The 27,158-nt window shown below is 41.5% G+C and overlaps 1 protein-coding gene across 1 annotated transcript in view; it reads left to right on the plus strand.

Annotated features, from left to right (window-relative positions):
• DDC (dopa decarboxylase) overlaps positions 1–27,158 on the plus strand; it is a 107,463-nt gene that overhangs the window by 22,104 nt on the left and 58,201 nt on the right. Inside the window, exons 4-7 of the mRNA XM_077810938.1 lie at positions 3,564–3,677; positions 5,970–6,089; positions 19,196–19,330; positions 21,089–21,232. Coding sequence (XP_077667064.1) covers positions 3,564–3,677; positions 5,970–6,089; positions 19,196–19,330; positions 21,089–21,232 — 513 coding nt within the window. The remainder of the gene's footprint in view (positions 1–3,563; positions 3,678–5,969; positions 6,090–19,195; positions 19,331–21,088; positions 21,233–27,158) is intronic.

The following is a 27,158-nucleotide window of genomic DNA, read 5'->3' on the forward strand; positions in this document are numbered from 1 at the left end:
TATTGGAAAACACAAAAAGGGTTACAGAAACAGTGAGTCTCCTCTCCCACGATTCTCCTATTTCAGAAGTAGAGCCCAACTCTGTGCTAGGAGACCAGGCATAGTTACCAACATTTTAAAACAGTGTATCAGGAGAATATTCTCCAAATAAACGAGAGACCTCTGGGCTGCCAACTGATGGAAGACTTTGTAGACATTCCGGTGAGTTTTAGCTCTTATCCTGTATAATGCTCTAGAATTGTTTCTTTATATTTGTTCTTATCTGGGATTTGAGTGTTATTCTTTACTAAGCATGTTATTATCACAGTACTTTCAAAACACTTTAGACTTTGGTATTGTACCTTACTCATTTGTAATTTGAACCTAATAAGATTTACAACAGTTGTGCCCTATATCATATAGATTCTTTTAGGAATTGCTAGCGTCATGTTTACAGTGGTGACATAAGTTAATTGTTAATACTGATGTTGAAAATTAATGTGCTACTATTTCCATATACAGCATTGGTCTCTGAACATTTATATGTTCTAGCAATTGTACAATTAACTTGTATCAGGACTGCAGTTTTTTATATAGAGGTATAGCATATTTGATACCTCAAAGGTTGTTTCATTTTGTAGTGAGAAATTGTAGTGTCAGATTTGATATTTGAAATGTTTGGATTTTTGTTAGTAACTTTAAAGTTTGGGGAAAGAGTTTTATGGACAGAAACAAAAGAGAGAATTTTTGCTGCTTAGATTTATACTGCCTTAACAGGCACTAACTGGAAACATTGTTGACAGTTAGTCTCAGCAGTGAGGTCAGGAAATTCATTAACATAGGGAATTCATTTCTCTGAAGTGAGAGCTGAGTCACCTTGCTGTGGCAGTGTGGGAAAGCTCCCATTGCCACTGCCCATGCTGTTCCTGTGGATAAAGAGAGGACTTCAGTCTCCAGAAGCTTTCAGAGGCACTAAATTCACCTGAGATTTTTTTTTTTTTTTCGAATTAAGGGAAGAGGGAAATTTAAAGAAAAAACAAACCCTTCTTTTCTAACAGCTGGTATGGGTGTGGTCCTGGAAGACTGGAGAAGGGCAGACATAGTACCTATATTTAAAGGGAGGAACTCAGGGGACCTGGGAATTATAGATCAGTCAGCCTAACTTTAATACCTGGAAAGATACTGTAACAAATTATTAAACCATCACTTTGTAAGCACATGGAGGATAATAGGGTTATAAAGAATTGCCAGCATGGATTTGTCAAGAACAAATCATGACAAAACAACCTAATTTCCTTCTTTTACAGGGTTACTGGCCTAGTGGATACGGGGAAGCAGTAGATGTGATATATCTTGGTTTTTAGTAAGCTTTTAATATAGTGTCACATGACATTCTCATAAGCAAATTAGGGAAATGTGGTCTAGATGAAATTACTATCAGGTGGGTGTCATATTTTGGGGGGCAATCCAGGGATTGTGTCACTGCCTGCCCTCTAACTCTGGGTGCCTTAAATACTCTGCTGCTGTGGCTCACAGCCTGGACACCAACAGCCACCAGATAAATGTGCAGTATCCCGAGTGTCTGTGTGCTGTGCAGCCCTGGGTCAGTGCTCTGACCCCAGCAGCCTGCCACAATACACCAGTTCCACCCTGGTTTCCACCAGCCTTGGTTAATCCTGGCAGGGGTGACCCCAAGCACATGTCCAGTCCCAAATTTCCCCCAAACAGTCTTCTCTGTGGTGTTTAGCCTTCTCCTGGACCACTCAGAGAAATATTAAATTCATTTGCTCTATTAATGAGTCAATACCCACAGCTTTCCATATTAATTGAAGTTCACAATTCCTTCCATTCAAACACAACACTGAACTGGTTTAGATTAAAATAAAACAAGTTTATTAACAGAACATAAGTGATGCCAAATAAGAGAGAAAGGTGTAGAGATGGTTACAAGCAAGTAAAAGTGACAACATGCATCTAAGAGTCTAAAATTTAATCTAGCAAAGTACAGTCTTTGTTTGTTTAAGACAGTTTCTCTCACCAATTATTCTCTGACAGTCTGCTAACAGTCTGCTAGGGCCTTTCACAGAAGTATGAGGTGCTGGTTTCCTTGTTGTCTTAGGTGAAAGATAAAGATGGACTTTCTCTGTGTCCCTTATATTCCCAAAGAATTGTCTTTGTTCTCAAAGTTAGGAAGGTCTCCTGGGGATTCAATCCCCAGTATCTCCATGGGGTGCAGGAGCCATGTTAATTCTCTGTCTCTCGTGTTCGGGCTTGAGACAACCTCTTCTGGTTTAGCTTGATAGCTCTGTTTATGGCTAATATGTAAATGGAAGTAAATGCCCATTCCCTTGTCTAGGACAGCCTTGTCCTATCCTATCACCTTTACCTAGGCTAGGCTGTCTTAGTCTTAAATATTTTCTAGTGACATTGTACAGAGGGAATTCATAACATCATGTATAAGGTTAACGTGCATTTTACAATGCTATTAATGACCAATGTGTTATTTGTTTTCAAATGGTACCTTACAAGGCACGTTTTGTACAAACATCATTGAAGTCATGTGTAAGGTTTGCATACAGAAGTGCTAGGATCACACATGCCCCCTTACAAAACTGCAGTAGGATCAGCCCCTGGCTGACCCATATGCTTTGGGTCAGAACCCTCCTGCCTGGACAAGGCATCAGCCACAATATTTTCTTTCTCCTTAATATGTACAATCTCCATGTCATGTTCTTTATGCTCCAGCATAGTAGCTTAGAATTAATGTCTTTGGTTCTGTGTACTCAGCCTAATGGAGAATAGTCAGTTAGTACCCTGAATTTCCTGTTAAAAAGATAGGGTTGTAACTACTTGACTGCCCACATTATGGCATAACATTCCTTTTCTATGAGAGCAGTTCTGCTCCGTGGGTGCTTAAGAAAGCAATGGGGTGTTTTGTTACTTCCCCTGACTTCATTAAAACATCACCTAGCCCTATGACAGGTGCATCTCTATAGAGTTCAAACACTTTGTCAGAATCTGGATTGGCCAGAACAGGCTTTTCAGAAAAAATTTTCTTGACCTGATCTTGACACATTTTTTTTTCTGAAGATTAAAAGACCAAGGGGCGGGGGAACCTGAGAATGGTCTTCAAATATGTTAAGGGCGGTTATAAAGAGCATGGTGATGAATTGTTCTCCATGTTCACTGAATGTAGGGCTAGAAGTAATGCGCTTAATCTGCAGCAAGGGAGATTTAGGTTAGATATTAGGAAAAACTAAACTTTCTAACTATAAAGGATAGCTAAGCTCTGGAATAGGCTTCCAAGGGAGGTTGTGGAATCTCCCTCACTGGGAGTTTTTTTAAAAAGTCACCTGCCAGGGATGGTCTAGGTTTACTTGGTCCTGCCTCAGTGCAGGGAACTTGGTGACTTCTCAAAGTCCCTTCCAGCCCTACGTTTCTATGATTGTGTGGAGTCCAGATCTCTGAATCCTAATCCCTGCTGCCCTTGATAATCTTGAACATATACTGAAAACAGGACAGTTTCCTAGATGTCTGGATGTACCATTATGATAATTAACAGTGACATTTCTTGTCCAACACAGATAACCCACTGGCACAGTCCATACTTTTTTGCCTACTTTCCTACAGCCAGTTCTTTCCCAGCTCTTCTTGCTGATATATTGTCTGGTGGCATAGGATGCGTGGGCTTCTCCTGGGTAAGTTGATCATGGCAGATGTTGCTGTGCAGCACAAAGGCATATCCTGCAAAGATCTAAGCATGTGAATAATTTTACTTGGGGTAAGCAGTCAGTACTGAAGTCAATGGTAAAGTTGAATCATGAGCATAAGTGTTTCATAACAACTATGGAATGACTCTGATAATGACAACCTTCCACCTATGAAAACTTTCTATCCAAAAGATAGGGGGGTCGGTAGTGATAAAATGGGAAAAACACTCTATCTATTCTCATTTCCTAAAAGGACACTACCAGTAACAGAAATGAGCTCTCAGTAGTTTTACCATCATGATATCCTATTATTTTAATAAAATGTTCTTGTTATGTGAAAGCAATAGGGGACATAGACTAATTAATTGACAATATAGGAGGAAATAGTGAAACGAATATACAGAAAATCCTGTCAGATACACAATGTAAACAGAAAAATGTTTGTTTTCTTCTAATCTTTCATGTATATTCATTTTAGGTGCCACAAACAACTCATTTTTAAAAATTCTAAAGTGAAGTTACTTTTAAACTAAAGCGTCCTTCAAAACAATATTTTATTCTGAAGACAAGGTTTTCCAAGCGGAGTGGTGATAGAGGGAAATACAGGCTCCCGTGTTAAAATAAAATCATTGGCTGGACTGGATGTCTCGGTGGATTGATAATGGTTTATAGATCCTTTCAACTCTAGATCACTCACTTGAATGCAGCCCAAATCAGCAGGGACTAGAAGTTGTTAGTGACAAAATGGTTGTTTGCTGGCCTATGTGACAAGAATTGATTAATTTATTCAGTTCTCAGTGGGAAAATGGCCACACTAAAAAAACCCATAATCATGACTGGCAGTGTGTACGGCCATAGAAATTGCATAACTCTCTCAGCCCTAGGAGTGGTCTTCCCAGACAGTAGTGAGACAATATGGCCAGGCAGCCTGGCAAAACCTGAATTGCTGCCTTTGTTCTACTTGATTTGCAGATACAATGAGGATCTCACCCTCCTGCACTATCGGCCTGGGAGCTTTCACAGCCCCATAATTGACTTACAAATTAAAATAAACAATGAGGTGATCTAATAAACTCTTCATTAAGCTGTTAATATCCATCTGTGAGAAGATAGGGTACTGCATTAGGACCCATTCTGTCACTCTTATTCATGGAGAACAGTACCCTATTCCATATTGGTTCTTGTACCTTCCTCATGACCATAGTATCTGAGCACCTTCCAGTAGTACAATAAGTGATGTAACTAATACTGTCTTTGTCACATATGGTTCACTTTCTTTCTCATCCTTTCCACATGAAGAGAACTGTGTGTGTCGTGGACTGTTTTGTTTTTGGTTTGGGGGATTATTTTAAAAATTTATGTCAGTGGGACTGTTCAGAGTAAGGCACTACTCCATGTGAGTAAGTGTGTCAGAAGCAGACCCTTAGTTTGACATTTGACAGTCATATGTGTAAGTAAGAATATGGTACAGTGATCTTTTAGTATGTAGTAGGAGTAAGGTATGGGAACCCCCTCATGTGAGCACCGCATGGCTGCTACCTCAAGCAATTTTTCCTGTGATTACTGTCACGCTGTGGTCCCACTAAGCTTTCTCCACTCCCCACTACTAGAAGAGGGAGGAGATAAGGGAACTCCCTACCCTGATCCTGCTGGCTGGGCAGGTGGGATGACTCTTCACTGACACTCTCCTAACTTCTCTGCAGCTTGCTTCCATGATCTGTATAATGTGCCAGGTTGGGCAGAACGCAGGGACACAAATGAGCTCTCCTAATCTGAGTGTAGGGGAATACTTGTGGGGTCTCCAGGGTATGTTTGCACTGCACACTCAGCCCAGGTTCTGACTCAGGCTTGAGCCCAGTCACCCACCCTTCCATCCACACACAAATCTGTCTGACTCAGGTCAGCAAGCACTCAAGATCCAGGTCCTAGGACCCTGCTACAGCGGTGGATCAGAGCATGAGTCCCACTAAGACTCAGGTCCAAGCCCTGCTGTTTTGCAGTGTGGACTCAGGTCAAGCCACAGGCCCACGTCAGAAGGTCTGTGTAGTACAGTATGAACACAATAGCACAGCTGTGAGACCTGGGTCTGGCAACTGTAAACTCAAGTTTACAATGCAGTGTGGATGCTCAAGCATGGACTTGGAAACACTAAGTCCATAAGCCCAGGTTCCAGAGACATACCCTCAGAGACCAATGTTTGGCAACTGTTGGTAAATGTTAAATTTTAAAAGGCAAGCTACTGTAGTTGGTTTATTCCCTTTGTTTCATTCCCCAATATAGGCTGCAAGTCCAGCTTGCACAGAGCTGGAGACAGTCATGCTGGATTGGCTGGGAAAGATGATTAATTTGCCTGAAGAGTTTTTAGCTGGGAAGGACAGCGAAGGTGGAGGAGTCATTCAGGTAAGACAGAATGAGAAAACAGACCGTGCAGTGAATGTGCATGTCCTCATTGTTTAATAAAGCCTTCAAACCAAAGCCCTAATGAAGGGAAGATCAAAATGTTTCTGCTTTGTGGAACCCCTTCAGATTTAATAGAAGCAGAGACAGGCTGTAAGCCTTTGTACAGAGAAACTTTGCATATGATGATTACTTACAACTAAGAGATCAACATCCTTCTGCTCCCAATGAAGGCAATGGACATTTTCCCTTGATTTCAGGAGTTAGAAAGGGTCCTAATTCACTTACAAAGTCAAGTTCGTGCAACAAACATTTGAATTGAATATCTGTATAATCTCCTGACTATAGTCTCTCTTATATAGAATATAAGTATAGTCTCTTGACCACCACATTTAATAGAATAAATAGAAGGAAATAGGGTCATAACATTTTCAGTGAAGGGAAGTGTATTAAGAAGCTCAGCTGAGAGTTTGGTCTTTGGTCTTTTTTGGACATATGATGTTTAAAAGGTGAGATGCTGATGTTCTATCAAGAGAAGGTGAACTAGAGAATTGTCTCTGGTCACATGGGTAGCACCTTCATGTGTGTAACAATGTGATACAATATAACGGGCTATGAGAGTCATATTGTCATTGCTGAAATACGTGTGGTGTGTAGGCACGAAGGGTACGTCCACGGTGTAGCTGGGAGATGTATTTCCCAGCTCAGATAGATGCACACACACTTGCTCTGATAGCTAAAAATAGCAGTGTGGCCAAGGCAGTACAGGTGGCAGCTCGGGCTAGATGCCTGAATACAAACCTGGGATCTCAGATGAGATTGTACTTGAGTGGCTATCCTGTCACTGCAGTCACACTGCTATTTTTAGTGCATTAGCTTGATCAGAGCTAGCATATGTACATCCACCCAAGATGGGCATTACACCTCCCAGCTGCAGTGTGGATGTACCCTAAGAAATCTCATGATTTCAGGTTGGAGAGTGGACAGGGATATGAGGGGAGAGTTGTACGTAAACTTTGCACTCTTATACAAAATGGTGTTTTCTCATTATCAAGTGTAACCTTACCTTTGAACTATATGGCCTTAAAGATTTTTCTTTGTTATGGATACTGTATTTACACCCTTAATTCCATCTCCATCTTTTTTTTAAGCTGAGACTTTTCTTTATTGGGCAGTTTTTTTTAAAGTGTAGCTCAGTGACACCCTGATATATATTTCTTAGCCTGGAAACTCGACTCTGGTCAGTCCTAGAGTTGCTACCTTTAGCTCAAGCAAGCACCAAAGTAAACACTACCCTTAGTCCTCTTTGTCTAGCAATTCTCACTCTGTCTGCACTAAGTCCTCGCCACGTGAAAGGTGACAGCATGAGGATATGAGGCTGGCTCTCCCCAATGCACTGTTGTTCTCTTCTCCTCCTGCGGAAGTGAAGAAACAGATTGATAGAGCCAGAAGAGTTCCCAGAAGTTACCTACTACAGGACAGGCCTAACAAAGAAAAATAACAGAACGCCACTAGCCGTCACCTTCAGCCCCCAACTAAAACCCCTCCAACGCATTATTAAGGATCTACAACCTATCCTAAAGGATGACCCAACACTCTCACAAATCTTGGGAGACAGGCCAGTCCTTGCCTACAGACAGCCCCGCAACCTGAAGCAAATACTCACCAACAACCACATACCACACAACAGAACCACTAACCCAGGAACTTATCCTTGCAATAAAGCCCGTTGCCAACTGTGCCCACATATCTATTCAGGGGACACCATCACAGGGCCTAATAACATCAGCCACACTATCAGAGGCTCGTTCACCTGCACATCCACCAATGTGATATATGCCATCATGTGCCAGTAATGCCCCTCTGCCATTTACATTGGTCAAACTGGACAGTCTCTACGTAAAAGAATAAATGGACACAAATCAGATGTCAAGAATTATAACATTCATAAATCAGTCGGAGAACACTTCAATCTCTCTGGTCACGCAATCACAGACATGAAGGTCGCTATCTTACAACAAAAAAACTTCAAATCCAGACTCCAGCGAGAAACTGCTGAATTGGAATTCATTTGCAAATTGGATACTATTAATTTAGGCTTAAATAGAGACTGGGAGTGGCTAAGTCATTATGCAAGGTAGCCTATTTCCCCTTGTTTTTTCCTATCCCCCCCCCCCCCCGACCTGGACGTTCTGGTTAAACTTGGATTTAAACTTGGAGAGTGGTCAGTTTGGATGAGCTATTGCCAGCAGGAGAGTGAGTTTGTGTGTGTATGGGGGTGGGGGGGTGAGAAAACCTGGATTTGTGCTGGAAATGGCCCACCTTGATTATCATGCACATTGTAGGGAGAGTGGTCACTTTGGATGAGCTATTACCAGCAGGATAGTGAGTTTGTGTGTGTGTTTTTTGGAGGGGGGTGAGGGGGTGAGAGAACCTGGATTTGTGCTGGAAATGGCCCACCTTGATTATCATGCACATTGTGTAGAGAGTTGTCACTTTGGATGGGCTATTACCAGCAGGAGAGTGAGTTTGTGTATGGGGGGTGGAGGGTGAGAAAACCTGGATTTGTGCTGGAAATGGCCCAACTTGATGATCACTTTAGATAAGCTATTACCAGCAGGACAGTGGGGTGGGAGGAGGTATTGTTTTATGATCTCTGTGTGTATATAAAGTCTGCTGCAGTTTCCACGGTATGCATCCGATGAAGTGAGCTGTAGCTCACGAAAGCTCATGCTCAAATAAATTGGTTAGTCTCTAAGGTGCCACAAGTACTCCTTTTCTCCTCCTAGCTGTGCATCCTTATATGGTGACTTTACCTATATGGCGAAACTGACAATGAGGGATTAAATGATTAACTTGGTGAGGTGGGGGGTGCACTGTGATTTAGCAGACTATGTATTGGTCTGGGAGTTTTAACCAGCCCCTCTTCTCTCTCTCTCTCTCTCACTGACTCACTGTGTGGCCTAGGGCAAGTCACTTAACCTACCCAAGTCTCAGTTTTCCCATCTGTAAATTTACCCGCCGTGGGAGAGTTTTGAGACACAATGAATACGTCTCAAGCACTTTGAGATCCATTAGTAAAAGGTGCTGTGTAAATCCAAGTAATGTTAAAGTTCCATAGTGTGGCGAAGTGGTAACAAAACTCAGAAGTACTTGTCTCCTATCCTCCTTCTCCATCCAATAGGGCACACACTTCTCCCATAATATCTAGACTCTCCTACAAGATCTAACATATGAGGAAGGATGGCTTTGTTATTAGGGAAGTGGACTGGGAATCAATAAGTTTGGGTTCACTTCCTGGCTCTGCCACAGAGTCCCTGGATGACCTTGGGCAAATCACTTAGAGTATCTCTATACTGGAGCTAGACTTACTTGTGTACTAGCATGCTAAAAATTGCAGTATAGCTGTGGCAGCATGGCTAGATGCCCAAATACCCTTCTTGTGTTTCAGATGGAACTGTACTCAGATGGAACACAAAGATGGAACTATACTCAGCCTGCCCCACTGCAGCAGCTATGTTTCTGTTTTTAGCATGCTAGCTTGATGACAGTTAGCATCGGTATCTCTATCTGAGCTGGAAATTACATCTTCAGCTCCTGTGTAGATGTAGCCTTAGTCTTTCTGTGCCTCCATTTCCTCATCTGTAAAAAAGGAGGATTATAGCACTTCCATTATTCATAAGATACAGCAACTCTGATATGGGTGCTAGCAAACTGACATCCAAGTGATATGAGATTCCTAATGTACGCACAAACTACTTTTAATAACTAAATTAAAGCCTTGCATGTCAAAGGAAGCAGTTCTCATTGTAGCTAACAGAACAAAACCAAAAAAAGGAGTTTCTTGCTCTATCTATCTATCTATCTATCTATCTATCTATCGAGATATGATTGCAGGGAGGAGGGGTAGGAACCTTTTTCAAAAAGTTTAAAAACAAGGGGGATTTTTGCTTTGGTTTTTAACCCTCCTATCTCACAAATGCTTCATTCAACCTGCCACAAGCTCTCCAGGAAAATTCTACTCTGGCATAAGATCCCACATGTATGCCTGAAATCTAATGTTTACCTCATGATATTAGGGTATGGTTAAAAACATTTGCACTGGAAAGCAATGTTCCCTCTAATTTTTTCCATTTATGTGAGGAATAAATTTTGTTATGTGCACCAAGGTATGTGCAGATGTGCACCACCAGTAGAAACAAAAAAAAAAAAAAGATATATAGTTTTTTAAAAGTTACCATTGGGATAATTACTCCAGCCAGGTTAGGCATTTTAAAACTCACACTTAAATTTAATTCTTTGAGTAGTAAGAGAAATAAAAATTATGAAATGCATATACCAGTCAAAACACTAAAATAACACACTTTGAAAGAATAAAATTACAGAGACTATATGTGCATTGCAGGAAATACCAAGAAGTAACAACAACAACAAGAGAGAGAGAGGGAGAGAGACAGAGAGACTTTGTGAGCTGGCTGCTGGAGAAGTCTCAGAGACCATGCATGGTGTCTTTAAGAAAGGCCTCATGTCCCTGTTCTTCTCTATGAGCTGAGCTCTCTGGTTGGACTACATATCTCATGATGCAATGAAGTCTCCCCTTCTGGTTGAACAGACATGGTCCATCACGGGAATCATGTGATTCCACAGTAGATCATGGGATGTAATCTGGCCAGGCAACTTGGCCCACGGAGGAGAATGGAAGCATGAGGCATTTGAACTACAGCTTCTAGGAAGCACTGTATCTACTCAGGGGGACACAGACTAATGACAAACCAATATGAAATTAAATGTTTTTATTCAGCCCAACAAAGTGAAATGAGCCATTTTGATCCAGGAATGTTGAAATATTTTATTTTGACAGGAAATGTCAAAACAAAATGTTTTGAATTGAAAATTTTTGGAGCTTTCCATTCCATGAATTTTTTTTTATTTCAGCTGTGTGTTCCAATTCAAAGTAAAAACAAATGGAAAATATTGGAATTTCTCTTGGAATGGAACTTGCTACTTTTGCCACAGTCTAGCTGGCAGACACAGCAACTATTTAATGCCATGCAGTAATGCTACAGGGTACTTTAGCATTTGGGAGTGAAGAATAACTTCAAGTTGAACACACACAAGGATTTGGGGTGTGGGAGGGGAAGGTATAGCTCAGTGGTTTGAGCATTGGCCTGCTAAACCCAGGGTCATGAATTCAATCCTTGAGGGGGCCATTTAGGGACCTGGGGCAAAAATTGGGGATTGGTCCTGCTTTGAGCAGGGGGTTAGACTAGATGACCTACTGAGGTCCCTTCCAACCCTGATATTCTATGATTTTGAGTGCTAATTATGAACACTTAAAGCTCTGCGAAAAGGGTTGAAAAGGTTTTCCTTAAACTTCACTCAAAAACATTCAACATTTTGTTACAGGCTATTTTTAAAATGTCCACCTCTTATCAAAGAAGAAGAGCACTATAACTACAGTAATAGAAAAGAGTATTCAAGAGTGTCCACCGTATATAACAGAGCAGAGTATAGTAGAAAGTCCACTGACAGGAGCATTTGTTAAAGAAACAAATATGATTTTAATAAATACACTTTATGCAACAAAATGAAATATATAGGACTAAAATGAAGCTGTTTATAATTTAGAAACTAAAAGGTATAATGAAATTAAATAATCCAATTAGTAGAGTAAAACTCCAGTGCAGCAAAAGGCAAAAATCTATTAAAAAGTTGACCTGCTAAATGAATATTGGCTACATTTCCCATATAACAAACAACAAAATCCAGGCAACAATAAAATCTTCTTACAAGGATAGACCTGCTGGTTTGTATGTGTGTGTAACAATATGTTGTGTTTCAGAAGCTTCTCCATTAATGCTTGTTCTCCCTTCAAACTCACTGGTACGTGATCTCCTCAATCAAAAATATACTTAACACAACTACTTAAAGACAGTCAAGATTTTTGGCTCAGCTGTGTTGTCCTCACTTACACCAGTGTAAATTCAGAGTTATTCCATTCTGACCCCAATGCCGTTAGTTGTGTTAGGAGTATTTCCATTAGGATGACTATGGGTTTTGCATGTACGTGAAACCAACCTTTCTTCATGGGTCTCAACAGCATCAATTTTGTTCTGACGACAGCAGGCAATTATGCCTGTTGTTTATCAGCAGCAAATGTCACCCTTCCCAACTGACAACACTTGATGGCCTGTAATTTTGTAAGATACTGAGGATCGTTCAAATTTAGGAATCGAAAGTGAGTGTGAGCTCCGTGCTGCCGCTTGAGATAAGGCAATTTGTGCTGCTGATCCTCTCGCTCTTGAAACAATAATGATACAAGTAAGAGAGGGCTTAGCAAAGATAACGTGAATGTGAGGCTGCCAATCATTCCCTGAGGCAAACACCCAACGATTATTGCAGTTTTATATAAACTGGGCCTGTGAAAACTGGCTGTTAATTACGTTTGAAAGACCACATCGATACAAAACACTTTCTTGCTGTGTACCAGGTGATCCTTGAAAAAGCCAAAAGATGAAAAAAAATTTCAGCTCAGGGCTCTGGTGGACATGAGCATCAGCTCTCGCCAATATTTCTTCCGCCTCTTGAGCCTGCTCACCATGGCAACCTTTGTTTGCTTGCAATAAAAGGGAAGGTATCATCACTGTTCACTTAGCATAGGGTGTAGCTTTAAAGAAAAAAAAGCGCTTTTAAAAACAGCAAGAATGGAAAGCAACCTTCTCACTAGAACTTGTGTGAACATGCAATATATACAACTCAGTTTTGCCTTCTATATAAACAGATAAAAACTTCATTTCCTTTGTGTTTTACAAAGGTTGTTTCTTCTGCAAGGAGAGGGATTTTAATTCTGAAAGTAAACAGAGCCCCCAAACAAACACACTCAATCCACAGTCCTTGGCCTGGAAAAGCAAACCCTTAATTCATGATTTTTGGTAGCAACAACTGAGGAACTAGAGAACAAAGGGAATATTTTTCAGAATTGTTGGTAAAAGACTTAAGAGCAAAGTGAATATATTAATTACACAACCCATCAGGCTCTCCGTGCATCAATTTAATTACGAAAAAGTGATTATTACCAATTATAAATAGGCTTGGCAGATTTCAATTTTTGACCTTTTTGTAATTTCAGTGGATAATATTGTTTATTTTTAAGCATTTTCAATTTAATCTATTTAATTTCTCAGAGTTGTGGGAAATTCTGGGGGAAGTCAAACAATAGGGGAGTTAGTAATTATTTCATGACAGTGGACTTTGCAATTCAAAAAGTTAATGCTTTATAAATGTTAAAACACAAATTATCAACATCACATGTCAAACTGTACAAAGAAAATAACTTTATATCAACCTTTAAGTTCTCACACAGCCCTTTTTCTTACTTTGTCTATTTGTAAATTTCTGTTATTGATGGAAATATTTGTGTGTGCTCACGCACTCGGTCATATTAACGTTTACCAACACTTACTGATAAACATTTCATCCTTCCATGCCTAGTAATAAAGTATATTTTGTAAAACCAGAGCTTATTTTAGGATCCATTTATTTTAGGTACTTATACAGTCCCATTACCATAAAATCATAGAATATCAGGGTTGGAAGGGACCTCAGGAGGTCATCTAGTCCAACCCCCTGCTCAAAAGCAGGACCCATCCCCAATTAAATCATCCCAGCCAGGGCTTTGTCAAGCCTGACCTTAAAAACTTCTAAGGAAGGAGATTCCACCACCTCCCTAGGCAACGCATTCCAGTGTTTCACCATCCTCCTAGTGAAAAAGTTTTTCCTAATATCCAACCATATTATCTAAGTACCTTGAAGTCTTTACTGTAGTTATCCTCACAACACCTCCATTCTACATATGAGAACTGAGGTGAAGGGAAACTAAATGACTTACCCAAGTTCACATTCTGTGGTAGGTCTCCAAGTCTCCAGCTAGTGTTTTAATCATTGAAGGCATTCTAAACTACCTAGTCAGGAACAAGACCACTCCTCAAATACTGCAAGTGCCTGAAAGTTTCTACAAGTTCTTACCCATTTTATTGATGAGGGAAACTGAGGCACAGAGAGGCTTAGGCCAACCAACTGTGTTGCACCCAAGTTTGAAAATGTCAGTTTAAGTGCCCAAAGATGATGCAAGTGTGTGGCAGAGCCAGGGTTTGAAGCCAGATTTTCTGAAGCCCAGTTGTACTCTTGTTACCACATCGTGCTGAAAATACTGTAGAACAGTGGTCTCCAACCTTTTTATGCACAAGATCACTTTTTGAATTTAAGTGCAACCCAGGATCTACCGTGCCTCTTCCCCAAGGCCCTGCCCTTGCCCCCCCCCCTTGCTGAGCCCCTGCCGCCTGCTCACTCTAGCCCCCCCCCCCCCCCCCTTGGTCGCTTGCTCTCACCCATCCTCACTCACTTTTAGCAGGCTGGGGCAGGGGGTTGGGGTGCAGGAGGGGGTGTGAGCTCTGGGCTGAGGGGTTTGGAGTGTAGGAGGGGGCTCCTGGCTGAGCCTGAGGCAGAAGGTTGGGGTACAGGAGGGGGCTTAGGACTGGGGCAGGAGTTTGGGTGTGGGAGGGGACTCGGCTGGAACAGGGGGTTGGGGTGCAGGAGGGGGTGTGGGCTCTAGGAGGGAGTTTGAATGCAGGAGGCTCAGGGCTGGGGCAGGGGTTCAGGCTCCGGCCAGGCGGCACTGACCTCGGGTGGCTCCCGGAAGTGGTGGCATGTCCAGCAGGAGCTCCTAGGCTCAGGGGTGGCCCATGCGACTCTGCATGCTGCCCCTACCCACAGGCACCACCCCTGCAGCTCCCATTGCCCGCTGTTCTCCATTCCTAGCCAATGGGAGCTGTGGAGTCAACACTCAGGGTAGGGGCAGCACACAGAGACCCCTTTGCTCCCCCTGAACCTAGGGGCCACAGAGACATGCTGGCCACATCCGGGAATGGCGCAGAGCCAGGGCAGGCAGGGAGCCTGCCTTAGCCCCACTGTGGCACTGCACTTTTAGCAGCTTAAAATTTCCTGGATTGGCTTGAGTAGCCTCTGGGAGATCAAGCCCAATTCCGGGAGACTCCCGGCCAAACGAGGATGTAAATGAGGATGCAACCCTACTGCAGGGGGATGTAGATGAGACATTTTCAAAGTGGCATATTGCATTTGGCAAATGCGTGGGGCCTGATCCTGCCTCTATTGAGGCTGATGGCAAAACTGTCATTAACTGCAATGGGAGCAAGTTTGCAGTTTTTAAAAAAGTTTGTAAGATGCAGATTGTGGCTGACCCTTAGGCCTGAGTCAGGATGGAAGTTGAGGGTAATAGGATCCAAGGATCTCTTGATGCCAGTTGGCCAAAGAGCATAACATAAGAGTTTCAGGGATCCCCTGGGTCTGGTACTGTGTTTACATTCTAGCTTACCAAAGAGTGTCACATAAGGTTTCTATTAAAAGCCTATGTCACACTGATTATCATAAATCTTTGCTAAATGTATATGTGGATAATGTGTAAGGACATATGTAGAGGAAATTATGCTCCTAAGGCCTTGTAGTTAAAGGCAGGGCACCCAGAGGTAGCAAGCCTTAGGTCAGGTTCCACCAGACAGAAGATGGAAGACATTTATCTCTCTGGCTGACCATTGTGTGCCTTACAATGAGAGTCGATTTACATAATGAGTCAAATGTGAATAAGGGGATTGTGGGGACTTCAGAAGGAAAATTAACAGGAAGAGGTAAATGGGGATGGCATGGGCAGGAACCCAGTTTTAGAATGAAGAACAAAGGTCTATTTTGGTATATCTGGGGGTGCAGAGAGATACCCTGGCATCCTTCATCGTGGAGGCAAGCTGCCAGTGAGTTTGGGCTCATGAAAGAAGGGTCTCTGCATGCTGATTGAAAAACACAGTGAGAAGGACTTTGGGATAAGCAGTCCTCTGTTAGACTAGTGGGCATCTTGTTAGTTGAGTTTAGCCTCAAAATGCATGTTCTGACTTTTTTATATATATATAAAGAACACTTTTTTCCCAATATTTCTGATGGCTATCATATGAATTTCTATTCTTTGTTAAATAAACTTGTACTTGCTCTCTCTATAAACAAATCTCAGTGCTGTGTGTTAAGTGGAGCTGTGTTCTAAGGGGTAAGTAGCCAGCTGCGGTGTATTGTTCCTTTGGGGACAGCGGGTCTGGTAATTCTGTGAGTGGCCAGTGGATAAGGGGCTGGACACTGCAGGCAGATGTTCGGAGGACTCAGAGGTTGGAGTGTGCCTATCGCTAGGCGGGGACAGTGGAGCTCGCCTGGGTTGAGGGGAGTGCTTGTGTTGCCAGTGCCTGGGAAAGTCAGGGAGCTGACTCCTGGGAGGTACAGACAAGGCTTCCTCACGCTAAGGGCAGGTGGAGCAAGGCGCCTCAGAACTCTGGGTACCCCAGGAAGCGTCACAGGTAATCCTTGCTCAGATGAAAAATGACAGAACAAGGAGTAATGGTCTCAAGTTGCAGTGCGGAGGTCTAGGTTGGATATTAGGAAAAACTTTTTCACTAGGAGGGTGGTGAAGCACTGGAATGCATTACCTAGGGAGGTGGTGGAATCTCCTTCTTTAGAGGTGTCATAAATATAAAGGGAAGGGAAAACCCCTTTAAAATCCCTCCTGGCCAGAGGAAATCTCCTCTTACCTGTAAAGGGTTAAGAAGCTAAAGGTAACCTCGCTGGCACCTGACCAAAATGACCAATGAGGAGACAAGATACTTTCAAAAGCTGGGAGGAGGGAGAGAAACAAAGGGTCTGTGTGTCTGTCTATATGCTGGTTTCTGCCGAGGATAGACCAGGAATGGAGTCTTAGAACTTTTAGTAAGTAATCTAGTTAGATTATGATTTCTTTAAATGGCTGAGAAAAGAATTGTGCTGAATAGAATAACTATTTCTGTCTGTGTATCTTTTTTGTAACTTAAGGTTTTGCTTAGAGGGGTTCTCTATGTTTTTGAATCTAATTACCCTGTAAGATATCTACCATCCTGATTTTACAGGGGGGATTTCTTTATTTCTATTTACTTCTATTTTTATTAAAAGTCTTCTTGTAAGAAAACTGAATGCTTTTTCATTGTTCTCAGATCCAAGGGTTTGGGTCTGTGGTCACCTATGCAAATTGGTGAGGCTTTTTATCCAACATCTCCCAGGAAAGGGGGGGTGCAAGTGTTGGGAGGATTGTTCATTGTTCTTAAGATCCAAGGGTCTGGGTCTGTAGTCACCTAGGCAAATTGGTGAGGCTTTTTACCAAACCTTGTCAAGGAAGTGGGGTGCAAGGTTTTGGGAAGTATTTTGGGGGGAAAGACGCGTCCAAACAGCTCTTCCCCAGTAACCAGTATTAGTTTGGTGGTGGTAGCGGCCAATCCAAGGACAAAGGGTGGAATATTTTGTACCTTGGGGAAGTTTTGACCTAAGCTGGTAAAGATAAACTTAGGAGGTTTTTCATGCAGGTCCCCACATCTGTACCCTAGAGTTCAGAGTGGGGGAGGAACCTTGACAAGAGGTTTTTAAGGTCAGGCTTGACAAAGCCCTGGCTGGGATGATTTACTTGGGGATTGGTACTGCTTTGAGCAGGGGGTTGGACTAGATGACCTCCTGAGGTCCCTTCCAACCCTGATATTCTATGAATAATGCAGTTGACTTAAATGTTCATTTTGGGAAAGCTGGAATCAGAGCCAGCGCTAGGCATAAGTAGACTAAGCAATTGCTTAGGGCCCCAAGCAACTCAAGGGGGCCCCTTTTGCTTTTTATTATGTGTTGGCGGGTGGAATATTCCTGTTGAGGTCCCCCAGTGGGCTAGTGCTACTGCGGCCTGGAATTACTTGCCTGAATAATGGTTACTGATATGTAAGAGTCATGGGATCAGGCCTATATCCAAGGAAGAAAATAGCTTCACAAATATATAAATATGTGATGTGTTAATTAGCACACTATTTAGAGTTATTTAGCTGTTTCTTGAGGCAACTGTACTCACGGAGGTGGTATCTGTGCACAGAAGATTCCCAAGGCAACCACTCAGGTTACAATTTACCTTAAAACTATCCCTTGAGCACAGACTTTCCAGAACTTCTAAACTTGAGAAAATGTTTTTACAAATTGATGGTCACAGAGCCAAAAAAAAAGCTTCCAGCATGTTTCTGGTTGGTATGGGAGGGAAATAACCACCCAACAATCAGTTTTTTGTCCCAAACCAGTTTGTTTCAAAATGGTGGATTATTGGCTGCAAACACCACCTCTCAATAGTCACAAGACATCCAAGGTAAGAATGAAAGCTGCGTTACTTATTGTGAACCTACTGAAGCCTAATTGTTTTTAAGCTTGCATTGACTATTCTTTATTTCATGTGTGCACTTTAGATCGAGGGTATTTATTAAATCTTGAGTAATGTAGCTAGCTATACTGAATCAGAGTTTTTATGCTTAATGAATTCTCTTCTGGTCAATATATGGCTTATAACAATACATCTCTTTTCCCAGGAAATTATAATTGTTAATAATATATGGTGCCACAATTTTCATAATGCTCTACAGAAAAAAAAGATATGTGGTCAGATTCTGATCTCAGTTACGCTCATGTAAATCCAAAGCAACTGAATGGAAATCAAGTTACACTGCGGTTATGCTGATGCAATGGAGATGATCAGTCTCTGGTCCCTGTCCTGAACAGGAACACTCTTCCTGCAATCAGATCCTTGTGCCTGGGTGCTCACTGATGTCAGTGGGGATCTACAAAGGTGCAGGGGTTTGCTTGTAAAGAGCTGATTCCAAGACTGGAGCCTAAGACACCCAAACGTAGAAAATGAAGAGAAAAGGAGAGGCAAAGGTTAAATTTATTGCACGGTCACATACAATTTCTTAAACATAAATATACAGTTTTTCTGTCACAATCTTAGGTGCACATTTGTGTCCATCTTGTAGCAATGCTTCTTACCGTGCATGTGGAATAAGAGTTCTCAAATGATTCCATATTGTGCCATTTATTTTTGTACGGCTTTCACTCTGATGCAGATTTTTAACATGCAACATTTTGTTTTCAGTAATTCTCCCTCACGTAAGAGGTAGTATTGGTTTTGAATCTTCCTTCACTGTGTCCCATGGAGTCTCTCTTTTCCACCATAGGGCAGTGCCAGTGAGGCTACTTTGGTTATGTTGCTTGCTGCCAGAACAAAAGCAATCAGACGTGTCCAATCAGAAAACCCAGAACTAACAGAGGCACACATCATGAGCAAGCTGGTGGCCTATGCATCTGATCAGGTGAGTACCTCTAAAAATGACACTGGGAATTACACTCCTTGAAAAATGCAGTCACCCTGCTATACAGATTACTTAGATTGTAAACTCTATGGAGTAGGGATCATCTTTTCATTCCGTGTTTGTACAGCACCTTGCACACTGGGGTCCTGGTTCATGACTGAAGCCCCTAGGTGTTACTGCAATACAAACAATAAATAATAGCAACAGGTGAAAGCATTGTACTATACGTTACAGATTAACAGCCCAATGTTGCCTCCCTTCCTCACACCTAGTATTTATTTTATTCTGCAAGGAATCCCTTTGTAGTGAATGAAGATACTGTTTGTGGAGTAAGGTGCTAATCAACATGAGTAAGTGTGGCCAATAAACTAACTGATTCGAATGTTGAGACACAAAACGCTGCACTGTATGAGTTATAAACATACCAGGCTTCGTACCTGAAAAAAATGCAGTGGGTTTAAAAATAAACTTACTAAAATCAGAGAGTATCAATCCAAGTTTGCCCAACATAATCCCTGTTTTCTATCTGTGAACACTATTTAGCAGATTTACTTAACCTATGAATTCTCAGCATGGCCACGATCATGAAAAGCTTCTGCCATGCATGAAAGCAAACTTTGGCCTTCCGGTTCAGCTGTGCTTGCATTTTAAAACTGCTAATCCTAACAAAGGGGGCCAGGAAATGTCACTTCTTCCAATAAATATGACATTTTATTATCTAAATGTCAGTGAGATAGGAGGAATGCTCCTACTACTTGATATTTAGTTTGAACTAATCCACTGGTTACAGTGCATTAAAATGGTTTCACTGGACTTTACCATCACTGTATATTTAGACACAATATCATTTTAAAAGGGCACCTGCTCTTTATTGGGGGTGGGGAAGGGGCGTATTATAAGGCCATATGTGGGAACAGTCAAGATGTGAGAAGTGGGGAAGGGTCCTGATGATTCTTAAAAGCCATGATACAATTGGTCCTTTTTCTCTTTGGAGCTCTAGAGTGCGTGCTGTGCAGATTGCCAGACACAGATCCCTAAGTCTAATGTACTACTAAGCAGAGCCCCATTGTTTGCCTTTCTTTTTGTTGTAAATGGCTGATCTGAAATGGAGGCTGACAGCCCTCCGTGCCTGCTGAAGGTCAGGGGATTTTCTGTCTGCAGAAGGATTCGCCTTAAGACATGGCTGACCTTTCAAAGCAGATCGTTGCTGAGCTTGCTGCTCCTTCCACATTAAGAACAGACCTGTGTGACCCACTGCTCAGTAATCCAAAAGGAATGAAAAACTAAAACAGCCTCCTGGGAGGGAGACAATGCATGTATAGACAAACACAGTGCAAGATGGGGGTGGAGGGAGACTAAAAGCATGTCAAGTGTGTTCCTGCACAAGATACTGTACTTTGCATCTTATCAAACCCAATTGTCCCTCAAGAAAATTCCATTGTAGAAATAGGGCCACTGCAGTAAATGAGAGTTTGCCATTGACATCAGAAAATGCAGGATGTAGACCATAGAGTAAATACTGGGAAATTAATATTGTCATGTGTAGCAGGATCTGTAACTGTGTAATGGCTATATAGGCAGGGCTAAATTAGGTCCTGGCATAAGAGGACACAACTCTCATTGACTAGAGATTTTTGCATGGACAACCCCAATTCTATTGCATTGTGGATCTCATAAAGTATTACGTGTGGTTTGTTAGAATTAAAAACAGGTTTCTGTGGAAGGTTCGTGTTTTAAATCTCACCCATTTAATTGCAGGCCCACTCATCAGTGGAAAAGGCAGGATTAATTGGTGGAGTGAAGATTAAAAATATCCCTTCAGATGATAAATTCAGTGTTCGTGGATCAGCCCTAAACAAAGTTTTGCATGAAGACAGAGCTGCTGGTCTTATCCCATTCTTTGTAAGTACTGGCTTGAACAATCTTACTTGTGGATTTAGTGCATCTGATAGGCCACTTTTACGATGAGCAGATGATACTGTATGTAATCTAAGAACGTATAGATCTGCACACTAGCTAGAATATGAACATTCCATGAATGTTCTACACAGTACATGAACTTTGCATACAGTCTCTTTTTTTTTCTTTTTACATGGGGGCAAGGGGGCAGGGAAGAAAAGAAAATAACTGAATTCCCTAGGCACTATGGAGGCTTAGGAGACATTTCTTTGCACAGATGGCAACTTGTGTGTGTAATGGATTGCCAAATAGAGGCTATATCTTTGAATAGAACTAAAGCAGAGAGAGAAGATGCATTTAAAGGGGGTGGGGGGATGTTAGACTAGACAGGTGGATTGATGTGGGTGAATATCTTGACTTTCTTCTATCCTGAAATAATATGTTATTATCTTTTACACTGGACTTCCAAACTGCAATTGTCACAAATGTGTGTATTTATTTTTGGGTTTATGGGTTGCATGTAGGCGTTTGTCAGAAAAAAATACAAAATCAACACCCGAAATGACACAACGTCAAATGTAAATATCAGCAAACAGCCAGAACCCCTCCCTAGACCATGAGACTCAATGCTACTTTAGCAAATAAATAAGCTCATGGTGTGCCTTGAATGTCAGCAAGGTGAGACTATATCAGACTGTGTGTGTGTGAGAGAGAGAGAGAGAGAGAGAGAGAGAGAGACTGTATCACCTGTCAATAAGATGACAAACGTCAGTAATGAGCTATAGGTCACCACTATTGACTTTAACATTATTTTCCTTTCCCATCAGAATTCATGGATAGTGAACAGTGTTCATATTATGTGATCTTTCAGACTGAATACAGTTGTCTTTATAAAGTGTAGTCACTTTGAGTCACTAATGAAAAATAGCACCTTCTCATTCAGAGCATCTGTTCCTTGTGTAAATTCACAATATCATGCAATCACTTTCAGCTACAATATGTTTTTAGTAATTTTTTTCTCCTGTTATCCCTGAAGAATTAATACTGCTGAGAGAGTGAACTGTAGTCTATTATCATGCATCAACAAAATTGTTTGCTAATTGCCAATAATTTACACCTGTGCAAATCTGCTGAAGACAATGGAGCTGTACAGGTTTATGTACAGAAAGTGTAATATGGCCAGTAGAACTTTTATCAGTAGTGATGACAGTGAAGGGTAAAGCCCATCTTGGCTCTCACAGTCCAAGTTGAGTCTACAGGGCTGACAGAAAAAGCCCTGTCTTATCATCTGAAGAAATTTGATATGGAAATTATTAGAAGGCTGCAAACGTGCAAGCCCAGAATTTCATTTTTACAGAGCTTCTGATCAGAGCAGTCTTATTTGATTCAGGGTAGCCTGTACTTCATCTTCTCTGTTTATGTAAGGTAAAATTTCCAAAATGACCTACGTGATTTAGGCTTCTTAGTCCCATTATCAAAAGTGATTTAGGAACCTAGGTGTCAATGAAAGTCCGTCTGAAGTCACTTTTGAAAATTGGACTTAGAAACTTAAATCACTGGACACTTTGGAAATCTTATCCTTCATTTGCTTGCTTATTTGTTTGTTTGATTTATTTTGATTGCCTTGGGCTCTGACTTTGTGGTATGTTAAAAGACCATGGCATGGGCCCAACAGTCGTTTCACAAGTGTAGGGGGATGCTGTTTTCCTGCCTTGGAGAAAAGGAATTGAGTAATCTTGAGATGGCCAAGTGAATTCCACCAATTGCCTTCTAGTGGAAATAAGACTCTTGTCCAAAATGAAGGCACTATCACTAAGGCTGCTCACATGAATTTACTTGTGCCATAGAATCATAGAATATCAGGGTTGGAAGGGACCTCAGGAGGTCATCCAGTCCAACCCCCTGCTCAAAGCAGGACCAAACCCCCATAGTTGCCCCGGATCCCTAAATGGCCCGCTCAAGGATTGAACTCACAACCCTGGGTTTAGCAGGTCAATACTCAAACCACTGAGCTATCCCTCCCCGCCTCATAGAGCCTGCTGCAGAAGAAATGCATTTGTAATGGAGATCTCAGTTCCCTCCACTGCGGCAAATACAGCACAGCAAGTCATATAAGCAGCTTTTACATGCAATGTGAAAGTTTTTAGCTGGTTTGGTTTGGTTTAACAATTATATTAGGCTGTTCTGATTTTTTTAACAGCATGCTTCAGTGTTTTGTTTCTCCATTTTGTACACACAGTGCAATTCTGCATCATCTCTCCATGTGCTATCAGAAAGTTAATTGAGTTGCTTTGTTGCTCAAACCTCATCTACACACCCACAATGGAACTCTCCTCATAAATATTCACCATCTATTAATTTTTGCAGCTGTGGGAAAGGGAAATCAAATCATCTGTTTACAGATTCAATGACACTGTTACAAAGGGTGTCTTTTTTTAAACTATATGTTGTCTCCACTGTTTGCTTTGCTGTGCAATGCAAGCATTGAAAGGAAGCAAAGGCTCAGCCTGAGTTAATACGGCCAGTGTCAGCCCTTCCATTTATTTGTATACATAAAACATCTCAGCGAGGATTAGATGAGATCTCATTATCCTTACTGCTGGCCTCCTAACTGAAAGGTATGCTCATTCTCTCTCATACTGGGCAGTAGCCCATGCACCCCATTCATGCTCCTTTTCTGCTCTTCAAGTTCTTTTGTTCTTGAGTAATTTGGGGCTATTTTATTTTGTTCCTGCCACAAAGATACGCATGTTACTAAGGAAACACCTTCCACCACCTTATTACTCACCTCTTCTTCACTGATCTTTCTCTCAAGAGCGAGATGCAGTGTCAAAGCAGAAAGTTCTGCAAAAGGAACCCTGACTGAAGAGAGTTTGTGACAGCATATTGATCCTTCCATGTCTATACTTACAAGCTTACAGTAAGATCGCTCCTTAGCCGTGTTATGCCAACGGGAGAGAGCTCTCCCTTCAACATCATAAAACCAGCTCAACGAGTGGTGGTAGCTATGTCTGAGGCAGAGCATCTCGCACAGACATAACACTGTGCACATGAGCGCTTATGCTGGCAAAACTTATGTCGCTAAAGTTTTGCTGACATAAGTGCGAGTGTGGACATGGATCTGGGTTGCCACTAAGTTCATGCAATCTCTTGAGCAAAAATGATTTTATAGGGAGTATGGAAAAGGAAAGTAAAACCCTGTGTTTTATGGGCCGGATTCTCTTCTTAGAGGTACGTGTATAAATCAGGAATAATTCCATTACAGTTAATAGAAATATAAGGAGAGATTCAGACTCATGTGTTTACTGGGCCTGATAGGAAACAGGAGATCTAATTAAAATAACTTGGTAACAGTGTTATAGCTTTTTCAAATAAATAAGGTTTGGTTATCAGACCTGTTCGGCATTAAAAAAAAAAAAAAAGAATCTTTTAACTTATATCCACCACTGGTGTCTTTTAGCACTAGCGATTTATTCATTGGCACTTAGCACAAACTATAGTAAAAATTGGGAGCAAGTCCGGAGCAGTAGTTTTTATTTGCTTTCCCCAAGTTCAAAGCTGTGTATATTTTAATTACAAATGGTGTTTGCCAAAGTCAATGCACAGCTATAACTCAACAAATTAAAACAGTTGAGTTACACAGGCTATTGACAAACAAATGGGCCCGATCCCATGAGGTGCTGAGTGACTCCTGAGAGGAACTGAAATTGGCAGGAGTTGACAGCACTCAGCACCTTGGAGTGAGCCCCAAACTTGGCCAGTATGCTAAAGGTGCCCAGCTCTGCAGTTGGGCTCCAATTCAGCAAGGCACTTAAGCACATGCTGAGATCCTATTGACTTAATTAGGACTTAAGCATATGCTGAAAGTTAGGTGTTTTAAGTGCTTTGCCTTAGGCTCTCAAATTGAGATGACGATACCTAAACTAGATGTCTGAGTGCTAGTTTGAGTGTCCAAATGCACAACTCGGTGCATTAACTTAGGTTCTAACAAGTTGGAAAATAGAGTCCACTGCCTAAAAACGACATCCGTTTAGGTGTGTATAAGTAATCTGCGAGAATATTGACTTTCATAAGCCAGTACAGATACATGACAGCAGCTGGTATCTATGTTACAATATACTTCAAAGAGCTATGGCAGTGTACTGCTGCTGCAATATGATCACCTTCTTGTTGACTAACGGCCCAGCAGAGACACTCTGTGGCTCTAGCCGAAACCGCTCTGCTGAGTGATGATTTACGGGATATGCACAAACAGAGACGTGGTATCCAGACCACTTTGGATGGTGATCGTATCAGAACTAGCCTGCTGGAGGTGCCAGCTTTCAGATGAGTTGCAAAACTGAGGTCTTGACTGCAAATGACCATCAAAAATTGTAGATTTCACAAGAGTAATGGTACTAGTGCCATGCCCTGGCCGAATGCGAGTTTGTCTAGCTGAATTCCCCCTGCACTTTCAGTTGGACAGGGCATCTTTGCTTTCTGCCTAGAAGGTGGCACTGCAATGTGCTACATTCCACTCCAGAAGTAGCTGTATTACAAAGACAGGCACAGTTATAATCACTGTTAACTATTTTATTAACACAGATCCCAATATGATGAGCTTAGTACAGAGGGAGTGGGGGGTGCAGGGGGATGGATAGCTAAATTAATAGCTCTCTAGTTTAGCAACTTCATGGTAGTGATTTTGAATTGTGTGTATAATATCCTGAGGCTTTTTTGTTTGTTTTTTTAAATAGGTCTTGTATTTGCAGTAAAATGATAAGAAGTTTAGTATTCAAAACTCTGTGTCAGGTCTGAAATCACCTTGTGGGCTCCTTTCACCCCTCCAGAATTTTCGAAGCTGGGATAAACCAAGCTGAATTTAGCTCAATGTGCATTGTTCGTGTGTTAACATGAATAAATATGACACAGAGATCACTGATAATCAATTCTTAAAGTATGTCACATGCTTTAGTTTATTTAAATTAAATGAGCTTTCTTGGTTATTCTTATTAAGTCCATTGCATTAACCAATAATCTCACTACTTTGATACCTCTGTATGTTTTGTATGATAAACCCTATTCCTTTATTGATTCTCATAAAATGTACATAGCTGACGTCTATAAATGCAAGTAGGCAGATACTAGCTGTGGGCAGAGCAATCCCCCTTGTGTATTCCCCAGTCTCCTGGAGTTGTGGACGCAGTGCTCCCTGAGGTTTATAATACAAACCTGCAGGGCATTATAAATATTTGTGCAGGTTCAGGTTATGTATTCAGGAAAGTACTACACAAGGTGACTGACGCAAGTATTTGGCTGCTTTACATCAGAGCAAGGACTGTGTTATATTTACACAACACGATCTGAAAAGGATAATGCCTTGGGCTCTTCGGAGCTCTCAGTTCCATTTCTGAGATGCAGCCTGTCCCCTGCCCCCTGCACAAATGTGATTATGCTGTTGTAATATGGGTTACAAATTGGGTTAGATTCATGGTTTAGTACTGATGCAGGGTAATGAGACCCTGAAGAGAGCAGATGCTGTTACTTTAAGTAGTTTCTGGGGATTAATGCAGGTGGCTTTGGGGTTCATGTACCTACAGAAAAAACATTAAAATTATTTAAACAGCTGATCCATTCTTTATGTAACAAGTCATTATTCAAACAACTGAGCATATGTATTGAATGTATACAATCTCTGATTATAATGGCACATTCCTTAATGTGATTATAGAGAGCATGTTTGTAGCTTAGTGTAATCATATTATGGTGCTGACACCAGTACACCGTATCTTTCAGCTGGCTGAATTGAGCTCAGCAATAATCTTGCTTACCTTGATTGTCCCTCACTAACCACTGACACCTCTATTGCACTCTCTTGGTGAAGTCCAGCAACCTAATTATAATACATACGTACAAAGAAGCAGAGTTATGACTGCGTGTGCCACAGTAA

The sequence above is a fragment of the Eretmochelys imbricata genome, chromosome 2 (genome assembly GCF_965152235.1).
Source record: "Eretmochelys imbricata isolate rEreImb1 chromosome 2, rEreImb1.hap1, whole genome shotgun sequence".
Classification (NCBI taxonomy): domain Eukaryota; kingdom Metazoa; phylum Chordata; order Testudines; family Cheloniidae; genus Eretmochelys; species Eretmochelys imbricata.